Genomic DNA, 22051 nt, shown 5'->3' with positions numbered 1-22051 from the left:
CAGTCCTAATCACCAGACAACTTACCGTATGTATAGCTGCTAATAGGAAACGGTTGGGCTGAAAATCAAAGTGGTTTTCCATGCAAATGAAACTCCACACCCTGCCAACGTGAGACTGTCTTTGCCTTTCTTCTGTCTGTTTGTATGCCATACGGGTTCATCTGAGGTGACATCAAATGGGTTGGTTTTGATGCGAGCTTGATAAGGTTTGTGCAGTTTTGATTTTCCTTGGCACACGGCTACAAATCCAATTTTGAATTCCAATTTACTGGTAATGTAGTTTATGGAGGATCGATAGTTGACTGAACCAATACCAGAGAATTGTTTTGCACAATTTTTTTTTGCACCTGTGTTCATAAAACTAGTGAAAATGTTTTATTGGTTGTTTTAAATAATCATTTATATACTCACACAGTCACAGTCTGACGTTTAAGGTGCAAAGCAAGCAGGCATATTTCTTATCTGTTAAAAAATTTGAGTTCTGTCTTGTAACATGTAATGTCATGTACATGTATACTGTCCTTAGATATTCTCCGTACTGTGGTGCTATCTCTGTTGCTCTAAGTGCCCCCCTTCTCTGTCATGTTACGCTGCTGAGTTACCACAGAGTAGCCTAACGTCAGGGTCAACCAGGCTGCTGTGGCTTGGGGCTAAATTTGGAACATGGAGCAATTAGGCGTATACTCTACTGCACCCCTCCACTGCAGTAACTAATGTGAAGGGAAAGACTGGGGTAGGATGCAGATCTCTCTCCTGTCACTGAGCTCCAGTTGGTGATTAAAGCTTATGTCATGCTCAGCTCAAGTCAAATTTTCTCTATTAAATCCCAAAACGTGTGAAAAAGTTCTTTTCCTGGTACAAGTCTGCTTGGATCTTTTACTGAATAATGAATTACTTATTATAGCTTATATAGCTTTAACAAATATGAATATTCACATTTTCTTACGAGAAGCCCAATGTTGTCATTCAGTGACCTAGTTTCATCACTTCACTATTCGAATGGCTTATGAAACAAAGATCCAGATGACGACTAGATCTCAGTTCAGTAGTTAAAAAAAAAAAATTGTGGATTTGTCAAATGCATGCAAACTTGAATCAGCTTTTTTGGCAAGTATTCAATTCCTCTTACCTAGTGTCACCAAATCACAGATCATTTGCCAAAACGTGGTAAAATGTTAAAGTATTTGACAGCCTGGATGTTGTACCAGACACTTTGGCAGCGAACCAAGTATCACTTCAGAGTCCCTTGAAGTTGGTTGGGTCCGTGATACAGTGAAGTGAAAGCAGATACTGAATTTTCTGATGTATGATTAGATATATAAAGAAAATACAATTTCATCTTTCAGCCGTCTTTCCTTTCTCTTTTCATTTTCAGAGACAAGGAGAGTGGTAGACCGAGCTTGGCCAGGCAAGGCTGGGCCTGGCCGCCCTAGCCCTCCTGTCTGGCCTTACAAGGCCAGCCAGCAACCTTTCCATCACTTCACCAGACCTTCAAGTCAAGCTGTTGCTGATTGGATTCCAACCATATTTTGTCTTATCAGCCCTCTGGAGTGTATACTGCTCTGTCGGTTCTCCACTTCTTCCATGTTGTGGTGGTTGCTCTCTGGATGTTGGCATTAGGATGGATTCGAGTGTTAATTTGACCAGTTTCACCTTGCTGCAGTGCTTGCACGCCCCCTCTTTTGACTGCCTTTCGTCCCTTCCCTCCCAAATCTTCAAGAGAAAGCCCCTTAACCTCTCCCGGGGCTTCCCCGACCCCTGTTCAGAAGAGCCTTGCAGGAACTCTAGGTTGTCTTGTTGAAACAAGGCAACCTAGAGTAGACATTGCAAAGAGGAAGTAGAGATAGTAAATCTTTGTTGTAGGCCTCAAAACACAACAAAGATTGCTGCAGTTAATTGATTTGATTGATTTATTTTTTGTAACCCGTCCAACTTGCTTTTTCTGCAATTTGATCAAAGGTTGAAGAGGTTTTCATTTGAAAAAAGAGCTTGCTGGTCAAGATTTGCACCCACAATCAGTTTAATCAGGTTGTTCTGATTACTTATATTAAAATTCTTTATTTATACACATAGAATTTCTCTTTGGTGGTCTGAGCCTTAGGCAGAAATGTCTGACAGCAGCAGCAAAGCAGTGAAATTCATTGCCCAACCCCCCCCTTCTTCCTCTGCCTCCCCCTGTCCATCACCCCAGACCCCTCACAAGAATGTGAATGGCTCTGCCAGTTCAGACTCGCACGTGGTGGAAAAGCTCGGAGGACACCCAGAGGTCCAACGTCGGCGCCACACAATGGATAGAGACTCCAAAACAGCCGAACATCGCTTCTTCCGTCGCAGCGTCATTTGTGACTCCAATGCCACAGCCTTGGACCTGCCCAGCAAAGCAGCTGTGATACTTACTTCACCACCAGACTGTGAAGGACCTCAAGCCCTCTTCACCCCTCAGACCTTGGGGTCTGTTCCTGGGCTGCAAGATGCTGAGGACAGGGAGGCCCCAAGAGGTTCCTATTTACAAAATACAACTGTTCAACCTTGTCTTGGACTCAGTGGGGCAGGGGCAGAGGAGCATGTAGAAAATACTGAGGAAAATTCTGCTGTAAACAATATCACAGTTGCCATTCCTACCAGTAGCAGTGTTGAACATAGTGCAGATGGGGCAGTAAAAGGACCCAGCCCGACAGTATTGGATGTTAATGAAAAAACAGTAAGCAAGCAGCCTGATGTCATCTTATGTCCCAGAGGATCTGAAAACACACCACTGGGGGAAAAAAATGGAAAAGTGATAGAACATATGGATAATGTTATTTGTCCACCTGAAGAGAAAGACAGGGAGACAGAGGAGGAGAAGGGTCTAGCGAAAGCCCGAGCTGAGCAGAGAGAAGCTGAAAAACGAGTGCAGGAGGATATAGAGGAGGCAGAGACAAAAGCTGTTGGGACTTCACCTGATGGACGTTTCCTGAAATTTGACATTGAGATTGGAAGAGGGTCCTTTAAGACCGTGTACAAGGGGCTGGATACAGAGACTACTGTGGAGGTGGCATGGTGTGAACTCCAGGTAAGTCCACACTCATGAAACTCACTTCTTCCGTGGCTGTGCCATGTCTTTTCCTGCTCATTTGGTAAAGTCAATTTATGGTTGCAGTAATCCCCAAGATGTTCAAATTACATCCAGGTAGTTAGTCTAACCTCTTGTTTTACTGTTTCTTGCTTATTTTCTTTGAGATCTTAAGGCTTTGGTGTGAGAATTATTTATGTACGCAACTGCTTTTTTGCATAAATGTTCATCATATGAGATTATAATCTTATTTGAAATAGAGATTCTGTGTGAAATTACTTTCTGACTAGAGGTGCATCTGTTTGCTTTGATTTTTTTTTTTTTTTTTTGCTGCATTTTAGATAAATCACGACGAGTCTAGCAGGGCGGTCCATCAAGCAGAAAAGGGAAACACAATATTGTATCTATCAACTAGATGTTTGTATGTAATTTAAAGCAGCAGTTCTGAAGTCGTTCAGAACTTGCCATTTCAAAATTCGCTTGGGTGGATATAACTGTGCTATTCTTAGGTTGTGGTTTTACAGAGTTCACGTGAATGCTGTTTTACTGGCATCACAGTCATTGCCATTTTGGTTTTTCGAAAATGCTCAAACTTGCCTTTTTTCCCCATCATTGAAGGAATATGTATTTTGGTCATTTCTGTAATTTTAACGTATTTACCTCTCGCAGCTTAGGCCAAGTCTGTATTCCCAAAATCTAAATATTTTGGTTCTGCTGATTTCACATGGCAAACAGAAAAAATTGGACAAACTAAGGTGATCTCATGCAACTCTGCCAGCCACTTCAGGCACTTTTGCCATCATGTTATGGTCTTGTTTTTCAAATCCCTTCAGTTACCCTGCTTTGAGCCTGTGCTATCAATGGCTGATTCTTGTGTGAACTGAAGCAGTGGTGAATCAGATTACCACTATCAGACAAATTCCACATTAGTGAGAAAGAGGATGCTGAACGAATGAGGCTGACAGGTAAGTTCAATTTGTGGATTTGGTGACTTTCTGGTAAAATTCCCAGTTTGTCTTAGAAATTTCGGTTAAACTATTTATTCCTTTGTCTCCTTCTCTCTTATGTTGGCCTTGAACAAAACACATGACTTCCGTCTTCCACCAAAATAGTTTCTGTGACTAAAACCAGACAGGCTGTCGTGGGTAGCTCGCCTTTCATTATCAATCTGTAGAAACATAAGGGTTAACAAAAAGGTGAAACATGAGCCAGGATGACACTCAGCTCACCACAGGATGCTATTGCTATAGTTTGACTCAGTGATGCAACCTTTGCAGTGAATGTATCAGGAAGACAGACAAAAAGTGTGAACAACAGAGACCTGCAGAGGAGTTTGTGTGTTAGTGCTGAGACAGGTGATGGGAAGTGAAGAAAATTGAGTTTGACTTTACTGTTTGTCTTGTTTGCACTGGGGCGAGGTGTGTGGAGCTGCTGGAGATGTAGAATAGGAGTCATATGACATTCAGGGTACTGACTAAGCTGAGGTTTTAGCAGAGGAAGAAAACACTGACATAGACTCAAATGGAGCTGCCTGCCCTGAAAATGTTTACATGTTATTCAAGATTAGAAATGGCATTATTAGCCACTTGCTGCAAGTTATTTGTAATGCCACAGAAATCAAGCATAGGAAATAGCTTTTTTCCCAGTATGAATTGAAATGCACAGGTAAACAAGCTTGTTTTTTGTGTGTTTAGTCTCCCATAATTAGCTGTTAAATGAATTAGAATCAGAATGTCAAAAAAGGTGAGACAGCGTAATTAAATGTTCTCTCTGCAAATCTGCATGTTTATATTTCTAAGTGTGTGATTATTTCCTGTGACTCTATGAGGTTGTTTTCCTGTCATCTCCATCACAAGATGTTCCTTGAGTCCTGCTGAATCCCACAAGCTAAAATCAGCTTTGCACTGATGCCTAGCGTCAAGGAAACAGCAGTTTGTTTATCAGAAAACAAATGTCCTAGCCTCTGTCGAGTTTTCCCTCTCTGTCAAAAGAGACCTGTTCTGTGTCAGGACAGATTCAGACCTTAAATTGATTTTGATTAAAAAAAACAAAAAACAAAAAACAAATCAGAAACTCAGGAAGTTTTGACTTGGTTAAATAATCAAAATCAACCAACTGACTAGCACATTTAATACTCGTATTAACTCGTATATAGTGGATTACTTGGTGGAATGAAATTTTCCATTAAACGTATGTTATATAAGAGTATTGAAGGCCTGTGGTGACTCGGCTATATGCATGCAGAGACAAGTGCTATCTTATAGACCCTGGCTGTAATCCTGTGTGTGTGTGTGTGTGTGTGAGTGTGAATGATGTCTGAGCAACTGCTGACATGTGGCAGAATGGTGGGAGTAAAGTTACAAGGCGCGCACACACACACACACACACACACACACACACACACACACACACACACACCGTTCAACCAATCACATTCACTCACTGGGTGGGCATGGCAACTGGAGATCCTTGGGAGTCAGGATCATCTGGAACTTGTCGGGTTTCTGAATGTGTCTTTTGACATACATGTGTATGTGGTGTGAGTGAGTTGCCACCCCTTTCAGTCATGACAATATGCATATGTAAGTGTTTGTTTAAATTCAGGGGCCTTTTAGAGATAGAGGGTGGGGGTTGTGGCTTTAGGTTCTTGGGCATTTGATTTAGAGCAGGTCAAATTTAGCTTCCAGGAAGAAAGGAGGAGAGAGGAGATGGAGCAGAAAGTTTGCTAGAGCTTAAGTGAAGGAATGGATTGATGACTAAAGGAACAAAAGAGAAAGAGTGGTAAGGTCACCCAGTAGCTTATCTTAAGGTGCCTTGTTAGACTGGATGGTAGATGATCGATGGGGAAAGAAGAGGGTGATGCAGTTCCCCTGGAATGAGAGAAATAGGATAAGGGGAAAGGTTTGGGGTCAGTTTAATCTTCAGGCAACATGTTTATTGTTTTTGTTAACCATTTAAAATGACTTGAAAGCCCTCAGTTGCCTTGAAGCTGAGAAAATTACAACAGGGAAATTACAGAGGGCCTGTGCTGGTAGATTTTAGTGAGTGTTTAGTAGTCTCACTGGCAGGAAACTAAACATCACTTTTGGAGTACCCCTGTCTTTGTGGTCTATGAAATGGTGCTAGTGGAGAAAGGAATCCAAGATGAAACCATCTCTGTGGCCTATACAGGAAAACAGTTCTGGTCTCTGCTTGAAATGAAAAGCACTTGGGAACAGCTTGAGCTGTTGTGGTAAAGTGCACCATGAGAAAAAGTTTAGAGGCTTGAGTCAAATGAGACGTAAAGAGAAAGGAAAGTGTAGGGAGGGGAAGGAGAAAACTGATGTCCTACTTGAGGGCAGAGATGGAGGATGGAGGGTTAAAGGTCAAAGTTCAGCCTGTTGTGTCAGAGGCAATCATTAGGAGCCTGCCCAACATTCATTCAGTCTCCTGGCAGAAACAGATACGTTGGGAGAAAAACTGAGATAAGATGCAATAAATTGCTTAATCAAAAAATGTAGTATTGGTGAACCTTTGCATGAAGGCAGAAAGAAGTATCAGCCGCAAGGGTTTGAGGAAGATAGAGGTGAATGTGGAGGGAGTTCTGTGAGAGTGTAGAGAAAAGGGAAACATGGGGAGGAGGGAGAGAAGAAAAGTGGGGGAGAAAGACAAATGGAAAGGGGAAGGAGGAGGGAGAAGAGGGGAATGGGACTGAGCGACTGAGGATGAAAAGAGTAGGGACCCTCTGTGTGTGTCTGTGTCTGTCTGTGTGTGCGACCTTAGGCTCTTAGCTCCACTGGCACTCAAAGACCTTGAAATTTCTCTCTCAACAGCAACACAAGGCGGATTAGCCCCCTCACCACACACACAGACAAACACACACGCATACACAAATCAAGCACATGCATACGCTTTGGGGGCTGCAAGGCCTCTACTTCAATAACAGTTATTCACTCAATGCTATGAGAGAACTGATCTGAGCTCAGGCAGCTCCATTGGCATGACCAAGAATTGCAGCAATGCACAATATTAGCTATTTTGTTGATTGTTGTCATTAAAATTCAAAACGTGATTTATTTATTTTTTTTAAAACTGTTTCATTGTCATTGTATACTAGCAAATATCATGACACCAGTAGAAAATATACATCATGATTCCTGGAGAATCAGGGTAACATGTGGCTTACATTGTCACATTCCCATTGACAGGGGGAGGAAGAATGGAACAAAGTGTGTGATGCAAGATGAAGAAAGGTTGTCAAGATTGTTCCTAATAGTTATTTCATAAGTGTTATTCCCCGAAGCCAGTTCCCAAGGTCAAATATTACACAGAAACATTGAGAATGGGGATGATGTATGCACCCATGAATGAAAGAGAGAAGTATTTTACTAAAACATAAATGTCAGCCAGACAACTCCAGAGCAGCAGAGCTGAGGTGAAATTGTTAGGCCTTCCAGAGGTTCAGATTTCCCCGACAAAACAGCAAACAGCAGCTCTTTTAGGCCAAATCTCACTGCTGATTGATACTGAAGTCACTATAAATCACTCCCTGAAAAACACACACAGTCAAAAAGGAAGGGAAATTGTCTTTGCTGAAACATTCTCATCATGTTTTAATTGTTGGCAACGAATAATAACAAAATAATATTTGGTTGACTTTTCTTGATAGCAGGTAAGCTAATTTGTTGTATGTGCATGTAAATGAAGGTGTCTGTGTGTGTATGTGTGCACGCAGTGTGGGTGTGTACACACTGCAGCAGGCTTTGGGGATTGTTAACTTATCCATTTGGCTGAGCATCACTGTAGATGAGCTCAGCTGTTTAATTATAAAACCCTTAAAGTGGAATTTTTTACTTGCAGGATATTTCTTGTGTTTTAGGTGATAGACAAACAGTTGGTTTTCTGCATTTAGAAATTAAAACTCTAACTAAAAAGCTTGATTGAATTCTTTCTATATCTGCTGGTATATAGCTTGTTGGTATGTATAGATGTGCTGTTCATCATCATGACAGTGTTGCTCATCAAGTTTCAGCTCTTCTCTAATAAAGCTATCTGTAAATGGGTGAATGGTGCGTCTTACCTCAGGAATCTAGTTGTCACCATAGTTGAATAAGTTCCTTTCCTGCTATGTAAACTGCAAGCATGAAAGGTATCTAAGTTTGTTTTAGGACTTGGTGTCATAAGTGAGAGTGCAGTCGCCTCTGAATAGATTATGTTTACGCACACAACATTCCCACACCCAACAGCCGGATAAAACAGGATGTTGATGTGGCCTCTGATGTGGGATAACCTGAGGAGGACATTGAGGAAATCTCTTTTTCATTCATTTTTTACTCATTCTCTCAATATTCTGCTCACTGCTTCCTTTTGCCTCGTGCATATGGTAGTGAGGAAGTAAAGAGAGAAGCAAACACTTCCTCAAATGCAAACCATGCTCATACTTCCTTTTGTGTAATAACTGTGTGTGTGTTTTTGCCTAATGATGAGTAATATGGTCATACTGCCCTGCCTTTATAAATGCAAGTAGTAGAGATTGGACTAGAATAGATTATGATGGAAGGTGTGAGTTAAAGTGTAATTGATTTGATAAAGAAAATCACAATTTAGACCTATTAGATCTTATTTTCTATCAGTTATTGAAACTGGGTTACAAATTCAGCATGTAGTCAACACCTTCCATCTGTAGGAGTGCAGCATTTTATCACGCACATAAATCTCTCTTTAGAGGTTTGAGATCTGTATGTGACTGTGAGTGTGCTCAGTGAGACCTTCTGCTGACCTTTCTCCCACCCGCTTTGTTTATTTAGAAAAAAAAAATACCAAAGTAGCAAGTTAACTCCTGAGCTACCACTTTGTGAACATTGGCGGTGTGTGAGGCTGTGTGTGGTTTTTACAAGTCGGAAATGTGAATATGCTGAAATGGTTTGGCACCTACTTCTAAATAAAGTCATCCTGTGAATGATGAAAAAATTAAGGATGCTGTAGAGATGGGTGGGGAAGGATGACATCCCACTGAATGTGTATGTTTGTTTTGGTAAATGTGCTTTAGTTGATTATACCACGGTTTAATTAGAAACACATTGTCTGTAGGTGTGCGATGTCGACTCATGGAAAGACATTGTGTGTTTACAGCAGACATAGGGATTCTTTGGGTGGGTGTGTGCATGCATACATGCACTGAGAGGTGAGTTGGGGATATTGAATGCAACATGCAGATGTTAGATGACTTTTACAGTGAGACATGGTGACAAAGGCTTATGCTCTCTCTTTCTTTTTCTCGCTTGCTCGCTGTGGCTTTTTTCTTCCTGTTCCAAGCTATGGTCTCAACAGTCAGCTTCACTCCTCCCCCTTTTATCTCTCTTTATGCGATTATTGTCTATTCCTGCTCACCTCTTTCTTCCCTTCTCATTTGTTTGTGTCATTAATCCTTGCCTCTCTTCCACTGACATTAGTTTCTTTCCCTCTAAGTTTCACACTCTCCCCCCTCCTTCTGCTGTCTCCTCGTTCATTAATCATCTTTGTGATTTCCACCCAGAAGATTGTGTATTTTAGGCATCTCTGATCTTCTTAGTGACATATATAGCCACAGAAAGATTGCGTAGTCTGTGTGTATTTGAAGTATATGAATTACATGGCTTGTATCTTCCACCCTAACATTTATTGCCAGCATGGTCCTTAAGGAAGTGTGAATTCCTCTTTACATTGTAATTGCAACCCAGATGCAACGGCACTCAGACTTAGTAGCCTGACTAAGTGCAAGTATGCACCTGATTAGTGAAAAGAGGGTTATGCCTTACCATTTTTAGTATGTTTTGCCAATACTGCTGCTAAACAATACTGATATTGTAAGAATAATCACTTCCTTTAAATTCAGAGCAATGATTGGCTGACAGCTGCAGATCAGAGGGAGGGGATTGGGTCACGTTGTTTTGAGCCAGAAATGACAAATCCGGGATGAGGTGGACAGCTTCTCCTTCCTCCAAAACCTGAGACAGTATATAATACTGTGGATAACTCAAGAATATTTGATCTTATTTGTTTTAATTTTTCTGAATTTTGTGTCTGGCTAAAGTGTGGATCATATATCACTACGCCAGTATATATTATCAAATTGAACCTTGGGTTTTCCAGTCACGCATAAAGAGAAAGAGCGCAGCATTTAAACTTTATCTAGTGTTGTAGGGAAAGAGAGTATGCTGAGAAATTGTCATCACTTGATATGACTGAAATATTTGGAATATATTAAATTCCCCCCATTTTAATTCCCACTCTGCCAGTCCACATTTATTGGATTCTGTCAGTTTATGAGAGGAATTGAATGTTTAAGTTTCTTGGCTCTTTTCACCCATTAAGAAGTTTGTCTAGGGGGGGCATAATGCTTAGCGCCGTTGCCCCACATCAAAAAGATATTGGTTTGGTTCCTGGGCCTGGGTCATCTCTGTGTGGAGTTTGCATGTTCTCCCCGTGCTAGCGTGGGTTTCTTCTGGGTACTCCTGTTTCCTCCCAGTGTCCAAAGACATCATGTTTAAGTTAATTGGTGACTATAAATTGCCTGTAGGTGTGAGTGCGAGCAGTTGTTCATCTCTGTCTCCATGTGTTTGTTGGCCCCTTGCGATGAACTGGCAACATGTCCAGGGTGTATCCCGCCCTCGCCCAATGTGAGTGTGGATTGGCTCAAGCACCCCCTGCAACCCGGAGTGGTACAGTGGTAAGTGGTACAAGATGAGTGAGTGAGTGAGAGAGAAAACCAAGCACAGAGGGTGTCTTTGATTTTATAGCCATATGAGTAAAAATTCTGCTGAATGGATAAAATTTACTCTGTTGATGGAAATATAAGGACACATGGGCTCCTCTCAACCTGTTGGATCATGGATTGAATGCTTTTTGGTTTTGAAAAACATAGAAATAGAAAATCTCAAAATTAATTTTAATATAAATGAAATACAAACTGTATTTAAGTGACTCCTGTTCAAAAGAACCAAAGGGAGACACTGCAATTGGTGACGACTGCGTTGAAAACAATAGATCAGCCAGTGACAACAGGGCTCAATGTGCGTTCAATAGAGCAGCGCATCTCCTGCAGGAAAGGGGACACAGGAGACTGTGTGAGTGTGACCTCAGTTTAAAATAGATCAAGTCTCTAAACTGCCAGTCGTCTGCATCAGCGTAAAGGGACCTGGCCTGCACATCTAAGCTGCTTGCTCCACAACCTGTTTGTGTGTCCTTTTCTTTTTCTGTATGTTTAGTCTGCTCTGGCTTTTGTCTGTGCACTGTGTGCAAATACTCTTTTCTCTCTCTCTCTCTCTCTCTCTCTCCCTCTCTCTCTCTCTCTCTTTCTTTCTCTCTCTCTCTCTGTGTGTACATGTGTGTCCACGTGAGCTCCTCTTTTCTCTCTTTGTGTTCACCTCTTATTCTGTGTGTGTTTGGAGAGGAGGTAACTCCTTGGTTTCATTGTATGCTCCCCAGATTCCCCACATTCCATTGATAAGATGTCATTTTCTTAACTGAATGGGGTTTTGGGTGAGGGGCCCATCATAAAATGGGCCCCCCTGCCCCCAAAATACGTGTGTCAGGGGAGACTGCTCAATCTGTGTCTTGAAATGTCTAACAAGTCTGAATCTTCTTTCCTTATGAATTTACATGTCATACATTTATCTAAGGATATTACTTTCCCATTTAATATTTTTGATATCATTTGTATTTCTTCTTTATTTTGATAGTTGATAGTAAAGAGGCAGCAGGAAATGAGACAGAGGAGATGTGATGTACGCCCCAGCCAGATTTGAAACTTATTGGATTTCTGATGAAACAGAAATTTCACTAGTTATGAATGTTTTCTTTGTACCTCAGTGCTGCTTATGGAATTTGATTAACTGAGCTGTAGCTGAGAACAGGCTTACAAGTTAAAGAAGAAATTGTGAAACTTTTGATTAAACAAGCTATAAATTGAATTCCTGAAAATTTCTATCTTGTGGGATTTTCAATGACACTTAAATCTTAAATTCTAATCCAAACTCATATGTGATATACAGCAGCTGGCAGGCCTGATGACATGAGATCTGAAATATAGATAAACACAGACTACAAAATACTTTTTGCTTGTCCCTGGTTTATAATAGGTCTATATTAAGACAGCATTCAAGTAAAACCAATTGATGCTCAGGGTAACAACGGAACAGAAATGGTTGGGGTTTAACAGGTTCACTGACGTCTAGAAATAGAACTGAACAGCAGCAACATGGAGAGAAGACAGTGTTAATGCTCTCCGTCTGTGCAGCTGTGCATGTGCACGTTTTTGTGTTTGTCACACTTTTTCTGTCACTCTTCCTCTCTCGCTGTCTCCAGCTTCCTTTCTCACTCTCTGATTCTGTCTCTCTCCCTCTCTCTTTCTCGCTCTCTCTCTCTCGCCATCCTCCATGACCTTAACGAAGGCCTCCTGGGAAAAGACAAGAGAGACAGGGACAAAGAGATGGAGCAAAGAGAGAGAAGAGATGGGATTTTTCCTTCAGATTTTTTCCCCTCTGTGTTCTATAAATAGTAGCAGAGCAGCAGCGTGTCATCTGCTGAGCCAACTAGAGCAGAATGAGTGTGGCTGCATGTGTCAGAGAGGATATGTGTGTCAGTCTGTGTGTACTTCTTACCTTCTATGGCTTCGCTAATTAAAAGAATAAATGAAGCTTAGTTAAATGTGAACTTCTTGGTACATTTAGATGTTTGGTTTGGTAGAACAAGCCTGGTTTCAAATGACAAACTAGACCAAAGAAAATTCAAGTTCACAGTTAATGGTTAGTCTCTGGCCCACATTCCATCCTGCTACTAAGTTTGATTAAAATTTTTGTTCAGGCACTTAATAATGCTATAATCCTTCCGATAATCAAGCAGACCCAGTGGTGAAGACAAAAGCCCTTTTATAATGTCCCACAGCTCAATGAGATGAACTTTCATTGTTTTAGACCAAAAACCAAAATATATTGGATTTATTGTCATTTATACATGAGAGGCTAGAATCAGCGTGTTTCCAATATTTTGCAATAACATTTGGAATAAAAAAATATATAAATCCATTCAAAAGCCATTTGTTGCAGCTCTGATGGAGCGCGTTAAGAGGTGTACAGAGTTCTTTGATTAACTTTTCAGCAAGGTAGGAAGTTCTTCCCACCAGATTAGAAGTCAATCCTTTATAAACCACAGTCTGCATGATGTAATCACCACAGAGTGAGGTCACATGGATGGTATGCAGCCCTCAATGCTGTTTGAATTGAACAGGAAAGCCCCTTCTGTCCTTTTAATGCTGTGGTCGGGTGTGAGGATGAACAGCTGCATGATTTGCAACTGTCATCTGCCACAAATCATTTTAATGTGCAATAAAACCATGATACTTAGAGACAGTACAGACAGTTTAACAACAATATATCTGAGTATAAATTTCAGTTTTTAATGTGTGGCATGCTGTGAAAGTCAGCAAATACATTAAATGTTTATGATTTGAAAAATTTCTTGGTATTTTACATGCCATTCTAAATTTCCATTATTTGCCAGGGTGTTGCATCCGGCCTGTGTTATATCCCTTTATTACTCTTTGTCTCTTGTCATGAGGTCTGTGTCTAAAGTGATTGTCAATAAGCCAATAAGGTTTAAGTCATAAACTCAGCTGATAGCAGGGTTTATGTTCACTCGTTGCATCTATCTGAGAATTATGTTTCTGTGATTAGATTAGACAGGATGTCAGAAATCAAATGTAGCACCCTTGCAGTAAACAGAGTGTCCTCTTACAGTGTCCTTTTAAGGTAAATTTCTGTTTTAACTTGAGTACGGATTTTGTCAGGTGAGCTTGTTCCTGTGGTCAAACAGCTGAGATGCAAAAAGATGTCATGATCACAATTTATTCCAAAATATTAAGATTTAACCATTTAAATCTGTAACGTTCATAGAAGCAGTGAAGTCTCCTATCCAGTATTCTTCCTCACACAAACGTGTGCTGCGATGCACACAGACATGCACGCGCAAATGATAACAAAGCAAGGTTGACCGAGAGGTCAGGATTGTTTGTTTACTGTTGTCCTTCCTTTTGTGTGCATGGATGTGTGTGGGTTGGGTTGTGTTGTCTATTCATTGTGTTATGGGTGATAAACAGCTAACCTCGATCACCCTGTTGTTGACTCTGAAGTTAGGCCAAGAAGAAAACAGGGAAAGGGAGATACAGATGGAGGAAATACAGAAAACAAGTAGGAGAGAAAGGTGAGAGGGAGTAGAATGACGGGAAAGCAGGACACTTCACCATGAAAAGAAAGAGGGAGAGGCTGGTTTTAGAGGTTATGCTTGTTTGACGTGTTGCTATTATGTTAGTGTGTGTTTCCCAGGAGCTGTCCGAAAGCCTCCATCTATTCTCACTTGATCAATATTTGATGGGAAACATCTCTTGTTCTTCTTGTACTGAGTGTGTGTGTGTATGTGTGAGATTGCATGTGTGCATAATATAGCTAATGGAGTTAAGCTAATGTTGTGCAAGTGGTCACGCAGGGAACCTGAAACGTGTGCACACTTACATTGGGTACATTGTAGATTAAAATTAAATCCCTTGAAAAGGAAATTTTGCATTAAGTGATTACATATTTCTTAATACGTCCAAAATGGCAGTCACTGTTTTCCCACTGTTTTACTGAATGTAAATTAATAAAAAGCAGAAAAATCCTGACTTTTTAGGAGAGCTGACAGAGCTGATTTAATTTGGCTCGATAAATTACTATGATACTTCATCATGCAATAATTTTAGCACTGCCAGCTTCTGTTGTGTATTTTGTTGTTGTCAGGACTTTAGTCTTAAAATGCATCCATAAGAATTTGACCTCCGTTAAACATTACAGATTAGTCTTGTTCAAAGGGAATATACAATTTGAGAACTTGTGAACTTGGGCCATCTAACTTATCTGCCTTATAGAGATTACCCCACATGCTGAGAAATGTGGGTCAGAAGCTGGCAAAATCACAATGAGCACAATAGAGGGAGAAGGGGACAATAAAATAGCCAGAGAGATAAGTCATGAGCAAAAGCAATAGGGACAAGAAAGAAGTGAAGGCAGAGACGGGGGCAGAGAGAGATCCAGACAATTCAGAGAGACAGAAAGGCCTGATGAAAAACAACCTGGAAAGAGGCTGTGCTATTCACTGAGATAAATACAGACAGACAGAGGAAGACAAAAAAATAGATGCAGACAGCATCAGAGGAAGACGGGCAGAGTAAGTGTGGGTGACGCAGACGGAGAGTGAGAGTGAGACAGCAAGTTAATAGGGAGCTTTAGGAGGTAATGGACTGTAGATCCCCTGTGGTCTGATGGAAGTCCCATTCAACCTGTGTACTTTAGACAATGTCTGCTCCATTGTATATTCAATATCCAGATGCTCCCCAACCCTTGAGCTTTTACAGAAGAGCATGGTGCTTCTCACACCACCACGTCTGCCTTAGTGCCATAGTTTAATTTCTCTTTGGAGAGGAATTACTTGTTTGCTTGGTTATAGTAAACCAGTTTAATTCCTGAAATTTGAGGGGAAAAACAAGGCATTAGTAATCAAGGTTTACTCTACAAACTATTCACTTGAGATGCCCTGTAGTCCTTATGCATGTAATTCATATTGATAATACCTCAACATGCCTCTGTGTGTGTATTAGTTGTGTGTGTACAACAAATAGCCATGTATGTGGTAGTCATGTCCCTTTACCTCCCGAAGGGAATGTCTAAGGCTGAATTCTGTGACTATTAGGGACACAAAGCTATGTCTCATTTATCCATAGGAATCAATCGCAGAGGTAAATGTCCCTCTTCACCTGGTTGTGACAGTTCACATGAGTGAACAACTCAGCATTTGAAGGCTCCATGGTGGTTTGTATTCACCGTCACATGAGAGTATGAGAAACATGCACAATCCACTGTAGCACAAAAAAGGAAGAGGCCTTATTGAAATCTGAAGTTTGCAGTAATGCAGTCTACGTTGCAGGTGGCACCAAACCTCACCACAGTCTACAGCACATCCGCCCTCTGTGGTTCCTTCATGTGCATGCTGCCATTTGTGTGTCTTCAGAGGCATGTTTCAGATAGTGTGTGGTCAGCTGCCAGCTATCTCCCATCTGTGTATACAAAGCTCTGATACTCTTACAGTGCTCTGTTTCCTCAGTCAGTTTGGCATAGAGTTGTGACCATATTTGACCCTTCACTTATTATCATCATAAAATATTTCATAGTTGGCTGACTGATTCTGCTCTTTCAAGTGCATGATAGCCCTCTTTATTTTTTATGTTGCCACTGAATTACAGCAAACAGTCAAATATTAAGGGTAGCACTGCTGAAAACAGACAAATCTGTGGCATTTCTCGTATCTTCCAGCACATTTTTGGTTGGTCTTAACTCTAAACTCTTTAGAAGGCTTCTTTTTTGTCATAACAGCAAATCTGTTCTCACTGCAGTGGTGGAGAATGTCCTTAATTAGCCCAAACATTAGCTCGGTTTCAGCTCACTAGGTTGAAGCTGACGGGGCATGTGGGGGGTGGGGGGTGGGGGGTAAGAAGAAAGTAAAAAAGGCCAAGGGGGTGAAAAAGGGGTCACATGCAGGTGAGAAGGAAGAATCATGTACAGCTTCTCCTGTGAACTTTGGTGATACACTGTTTTTATGAACTTCAGACCATTAGAGATAATTTTGCGTTCAACATCCAGCATTGTTGTCATGGAAAAAATTATGCGTTTGCAGATATTTGTGCGTGACACACATGGTGCCCTCTTTCACCACAGATTACTGAGAACTCAATCAGTGAATCTTGCTTAAATATTGGGCAATAGCCATTTCTGTTTGCGTATGTGTATTTCTTGGATGGTGGGAAAGAACATGTGACAGTTTACTACATTAATGGCTGTCACCCAAGCTGAACCTTCATTGTGAAGTTTGTTTTCATGATGTGTCAACATGAGATTGAGGATCCTCATCACAGTTTTTTAATTAAGGCTTTTAGTTCTTTCCATTTCTCTTCTGTCCTTATCGGTGTTTGTGAAAGGGCCTTTTTCATGAACCATAACAGGTATTTCCGCTTTGCTAACAAAACTAGTAAGCAATAAGTGCCCGCTCTCCTTTCATCTAGTCCTTTATGACACAGGAATAAACAATGTATGCAGGTGTACACACCTGCTTTTGTTAACTGGGTTTGGCAATATTAGGCTCAGTTTGCCTTTTGGCATCAAGCTATGAAGCCACTGATAATATAAAAACAAAAAGCATACCCAAACAAAAAAAACCCTCTGTATAAACGGGTGTGTGAAATTTTTTTGTGGGAGTGTTTATGAATAAAAGGTATGCATGTGGGTAGAACTTATGGCATTGTGATTGCTTGTGTTTAAAATCTGACTGATGGATTTGTAAAACAAATATTACTATTTAAGTTGCAAAAATTGGTTTGTATGAGTAGTAGATTATGAGTAGAGTTTTTTTTTTTTTTTTTTTTTTTTTTAACAAACATAAAAAAAAAAAAAAAAACTACTTCAATACATTTTTCAGTGTGTTCTAACCAGGGGAGTGCGGTGGCAGAGTGGTTAGCACAGTTTCCTCACATAATCTAAAGATGACATGTTTGGGTTCATTGGTGACTCTAAATTGTTTGTACGTCAGAGTGTGAGTGGTTGTTTGTCTCTGTCTGATTTGTGATGTAATGGACTGTCAACCTGTCCAGGGTGCAACATATTGCAAACATATTTGAGATTTAGTCACAGCATATTTGATAATATCACTGACGATAACAAAATGTGGATACAACTATTCGCTGGTCCCTTAAATACGGCTCCAATCATTAAACCATTAAAAAAAAAAAGGCTGAATTCAGTGGTACATCTGGATATGATGATTTCTTCATATACATGTGTCATCATGTCAGAGTATTGTCTTCATACTGACAAATTTATTCTATGGAAGTCTTTGGTCATCTCAGGTTCGTAGTTGGTAATTCTGTTGCTCCTTCCATGTTTTTACTCCTTTTATCTCTGGTGTCATGCTACCGATCCTCCCAACGACCGTGGTTTGACCCAGATATTTTCTCAGTCTGTGGCACAATCACTTATTCCTCTTTTTCTTCTCTTGCTCTCTCTCCAATGCTTTCTTGTCTCTGTTTATCTCTTCTGTCTTCAGATCCTTTAACTGATTCATTTTCTCTCTGCTGCTTTCCTTTTTAGTCCCCCGCTCTTCCTCCATCTCCATCCTCCATCTTTCACTACTCTTACTGTCATCTCTCTCTTATGCTGTTTGTCTCTGAACTTTCTAAGAGGCCTCCTCACTGCTACCTTCTTTCTCTCTCTCTCTCTCTCTCTCTCTCTCTCTCTCTCTCTCTCTCTCTCTCTCTCTCTCTCTCTCTCTCTGTCACTCTCTCTGTCACTCTCCTCTCTGGTTTATATATATAGTCTTAAGGGCTGGAGATGTTAGCAGCAGAAACAACACCAACTCATGATTATTAATACCCTGCCCATGTGTTTATCTTCAGTTGTCTCTTCTCTTCTCCTTTCCTCCTCTCACATGACAGTGTGTGGATCAGATTCAAGTTACTTGCACCCTTGTAAGCTTTGTGTGGGAGCCTTTCTTTTGAATGGAGGCCATGAACAATCATGGTCTCCATTAATCAAGAAGTCTCCTCTTGGAACTCACACACAACCTCCAACTCATCACTCTGTAGTCAATTATTGCATAGCGAAGATACATTTATCAATTTCAAGCTAATAAGTTCCTCCTTTCTGTCACCACTGCTAGTCCAATTCTTCTACTTCATTTCCTGAAAACACACGCGTTTTATGGTTGGGTCCATTTGTATCAGCTGTGTTAGATATCAGCGCCAGGCAACCAACTCTCATGCAAATTAACTGTGTAAAAGAGAATCTAAATCTTCACCCTTTCCTCCACCGTTTTCTCCTTATTTTTTATTTTTTAATTTTTATTTTTATTAGTTGCTGCGGGTTTAACCTTTGTTATTAGAGTGATATCAGCACCATGGCAGCTACTGGCAGCTTTCACTTTAACTTCCAAAGTAGTTTTATGATGAGGTAGTTAAATCATATAATCCTTGATAATATCAGTTAAGTCTATAAAGTCACAGTTAGCACCTGTAGGTGAACTATCATGATGTACATTGGCAAAAATCTGACTGGCACATTGTGAAAGGTTTCTGAAGAATAGGAAAACACTTCTGCACCTCTCTTGTCTCTCAACTTCTCATGATGGATGGGTGTCATGAGTTGACTAAAAGATCAAATAATTCTACTTGGTAGTTGGCATTACTTATACTTGTCAGTTAAACGAATTATGAATATTTTAGAATTGTATCACACCCCGTTAACACACCCACCTGCCACAAGCGAGGCAACAGCCTTGGCAGACGGCAGCCACTATCTTCGCATGCTGATTCCTAGATGTTCAAAACCAGCAAGGTGGAAAAGGACACAGGTGACATCTCATGTTCAGCACACACATGTGGAGGAAAGAAGGCTGCTGGTGCTAGCAATGCTAACGCTAGAGATGACATTTAACTACAGACACCAGCTCACTTCCTCATTAGGTTTTGCTCAATTCTGGCTCAAAGAGGTTCTTTCTTTTAGACTAGTTTCCTGGTGTCCATGTAAATTAAGAGAGAAAATTGTCATATGCCCACCGACACATAATATTGCTGGATGAAATCATGTAACTTATTATTTTTTTTTTTGTTTGTTTTGTTATTGTTCCTTATTTGTGGGATAATGGCTATAATGGAAAGTTGATGCTAGTAGGTCAGGTTTACTTTCAGTGCTGAGAGAATGAACTGTGTCAGTAATGTTTTAGGAGGCTGAAAGATCAGACTGCCCTGGAAACTTTGTTCGAAGTTTTTATGCCCTTTTATACATTACATTTCTTTTGAAGAAAGCCTAATTTGTGACTTGCAGGTAATGATAAATCATGCTGCTTTGATAAGACATATTTTCATATCTGTGAAAGGCTTTCAGAGCATGTCTGAGAGAGGTTTTTTTTTATCACAGAAATTAATGATTTATCTTATGTCCAACCACAACATTCACACACACTGATCCTGCTGTATGTGTTGGCACAGCACTCAGTATAAACTGGTGTGGGAAATGTTTTGAAGTTGAGATTCTGATGGATCGCATCATAGCACACAGACTTTTCCCTCCCATGTCAGGCTTTGCACCTGACTGAATCAGAATAGCTGCCAGTTGCCACATCGAGCATACATGCCTTTTGGAGCTGTTTGAACAGGCAGCCAGTTACATTGAAGCTTCCTTTCAAAACCTTAATGAAATCATCATTGCAAACATCCTGCTGTAGCATTACATCCTTTAGCACGCACACACACACACACATGCACACGCACGCACGCAAACACACACACACACACAGCTTGTTTGTTTCTGCCCAACTCCCAAATTTTCTTACTTATTTTCTTTATTTCTTTGACTTAACCTGTTCTTCTGGCCTCTTATGAACCTCCAGCAGTGTGGTGCAGCATGTGTTTGTGTGTGTACACGTGCTTTGGTGTTTTTTAATCCCAGCCAGAAAACTGAGCAGGGCCATTTCTGTAAACATTACCCCCTGTTTTTCTCTTCATACACCCCACACCATCCTCTCATCCTTTGCTGGACAAGTTTTCTAGCTTCTTCTGTTTGTTTTTTTTGTTTTTTTTCCTCTGTGTGTGTGTGTGTGTGTGTGTGTGGAACATTTTGACCTATATCATGTATTATACATCATGACGATCTCTCACAGGGAAAACAATCTGTTCCCTTTGTTCATGTTGTCACAGTAGTGCTTATTACACACACCTCCAAATGGATCTCAGCTGTTTGACCAAGATGGAAAATGACTAATCCATACATAAGGAGCTCGTGTTATTAGCTGCTTTGATGATTGATTAATTTACATTTAATTTGAACTTTTGGCTGTGGGAAATTATGTTGTGAATTTCATTTATATTTTATGATATTATAATTGACAGAATGAATTATTAAATGATGAATTGAGAAAAGAATTGTCAGATTAAATTATGTCAAATATTTGTTTGTTGCAGTTCTTCTGGACTCTGCTTCTATTTTTGAAGCACTATAACAGCATTTTTCACAAAAACTTATCAGTATGGTCAATTATTTGTTGCACAAGTTTTTGTGTTTAGTCTGAATATAAAATAACTGTCTGCAGTCATTGTTAAAATTCAGTAACCCATTATGAACTAATCTCATCCACTGTAAATCTAATCCAGCTACTTCACAGCCTGACTCATTTTACCTTCAGGCAGTTGCTACTGTACTTTGTGAGATCACACCCAAGAAAGAAAAGCATCAGTGTCTCTTCTCCCTTGGTCTGACCCAGCGTAAAGTTCATTGTGTGGATATTTTAAGCAGTAATTGTGCTGACCTGGGCTTGGAAACAGCATTATTATTGTTCATTGTTGTCACTGTTTAGAAGGCAGAAAGTTAGACATCTTTTATTCTCAGGCACGTTCAGGTGTAAAGTTTTTATTACAGTTCATGTTTTGTGTGTGCAAACTTGTCTTTCTGCCTTTTGTACCATCTGTGAATTTTTTGCGTTTTGAATTTTGTGTGTGCACATGAATCCTTGAAAATGTGTGTGTGCGCCTGCATGTGTGCACAAAGCATGGCTATTGTACAAATTTTTATAAAGCTAATTGAAGCCAGATGTAGTTTGTGATTAATTATAGTGTTTCCTTTCAGAGGTGACAGTGTTCTACATTATCGTAATTATCTTGCCTCTTTCCTCATAAGAAACTCTGCCAGTCATTACACCAAAGAGAGGCAGGTGAAATAACAAAAGCACTTGTTTCATAAGTTTTTGGACCTATGCTGGCCACAGTTTGAACTTGATTGAGAAGCAGTTGGAACTGAGCCTGTTTAGCTTGAGAGCCTGAAGTTGTAAGGTCAAATGTGCATCCATACATACTTACAATTGGCTGTGAACACAACGTGCAACAAAAGAAAAAAAAAAAAAAAGATCATTCTA

The 22051-nt window shown here is 40.3% G+C and overlaps 1 protein-coding gene across 5 annotated transcripts in view; it reads left to right on the top strand.

Moving 5' to 3' along the window:
• Positions 1–22051, top strand: part of wnk1b (WNK lysine deficient protein kinase 1b) — a 77508-nt gene that overhangs the window by 1630 nt on the left and 53827 nt on the right. For all 5 annotated transcript variants that reach the window (XM_029494718.1, XM_029494719.1, XM_029494720.1 and 2 more), the window contains exon 2: positions 1376–3052. In XM_029494718.1, coding sequence (XP_029350578.1) covers positions 2108–3052 — 945 coding nt within the window. In that variant the 5' untranslated portion in view covers positions 1376–2107. The remainder of the gene's footprint in view (positions 1–1375; positions 3053–22051) is intronic.

This window comes from Echeneis naucrates, chromosome 23 (assembly GCF_900963305.1).
Source record: "Echeneis naucrates chromosome 23, fEcheNa1.1, whole genome shotgun sequence".
NCBI classification, from domain to species: domain Eukaryota; kingdom Metazoa; phylum Chordata; class Actinopteri; order Carangiformes; family Echeneidae; genus Echeneis; species Echeneis naucrates.
This window is presented reverse-complemented; position numbering and strand designations above follow the sequence as displayed.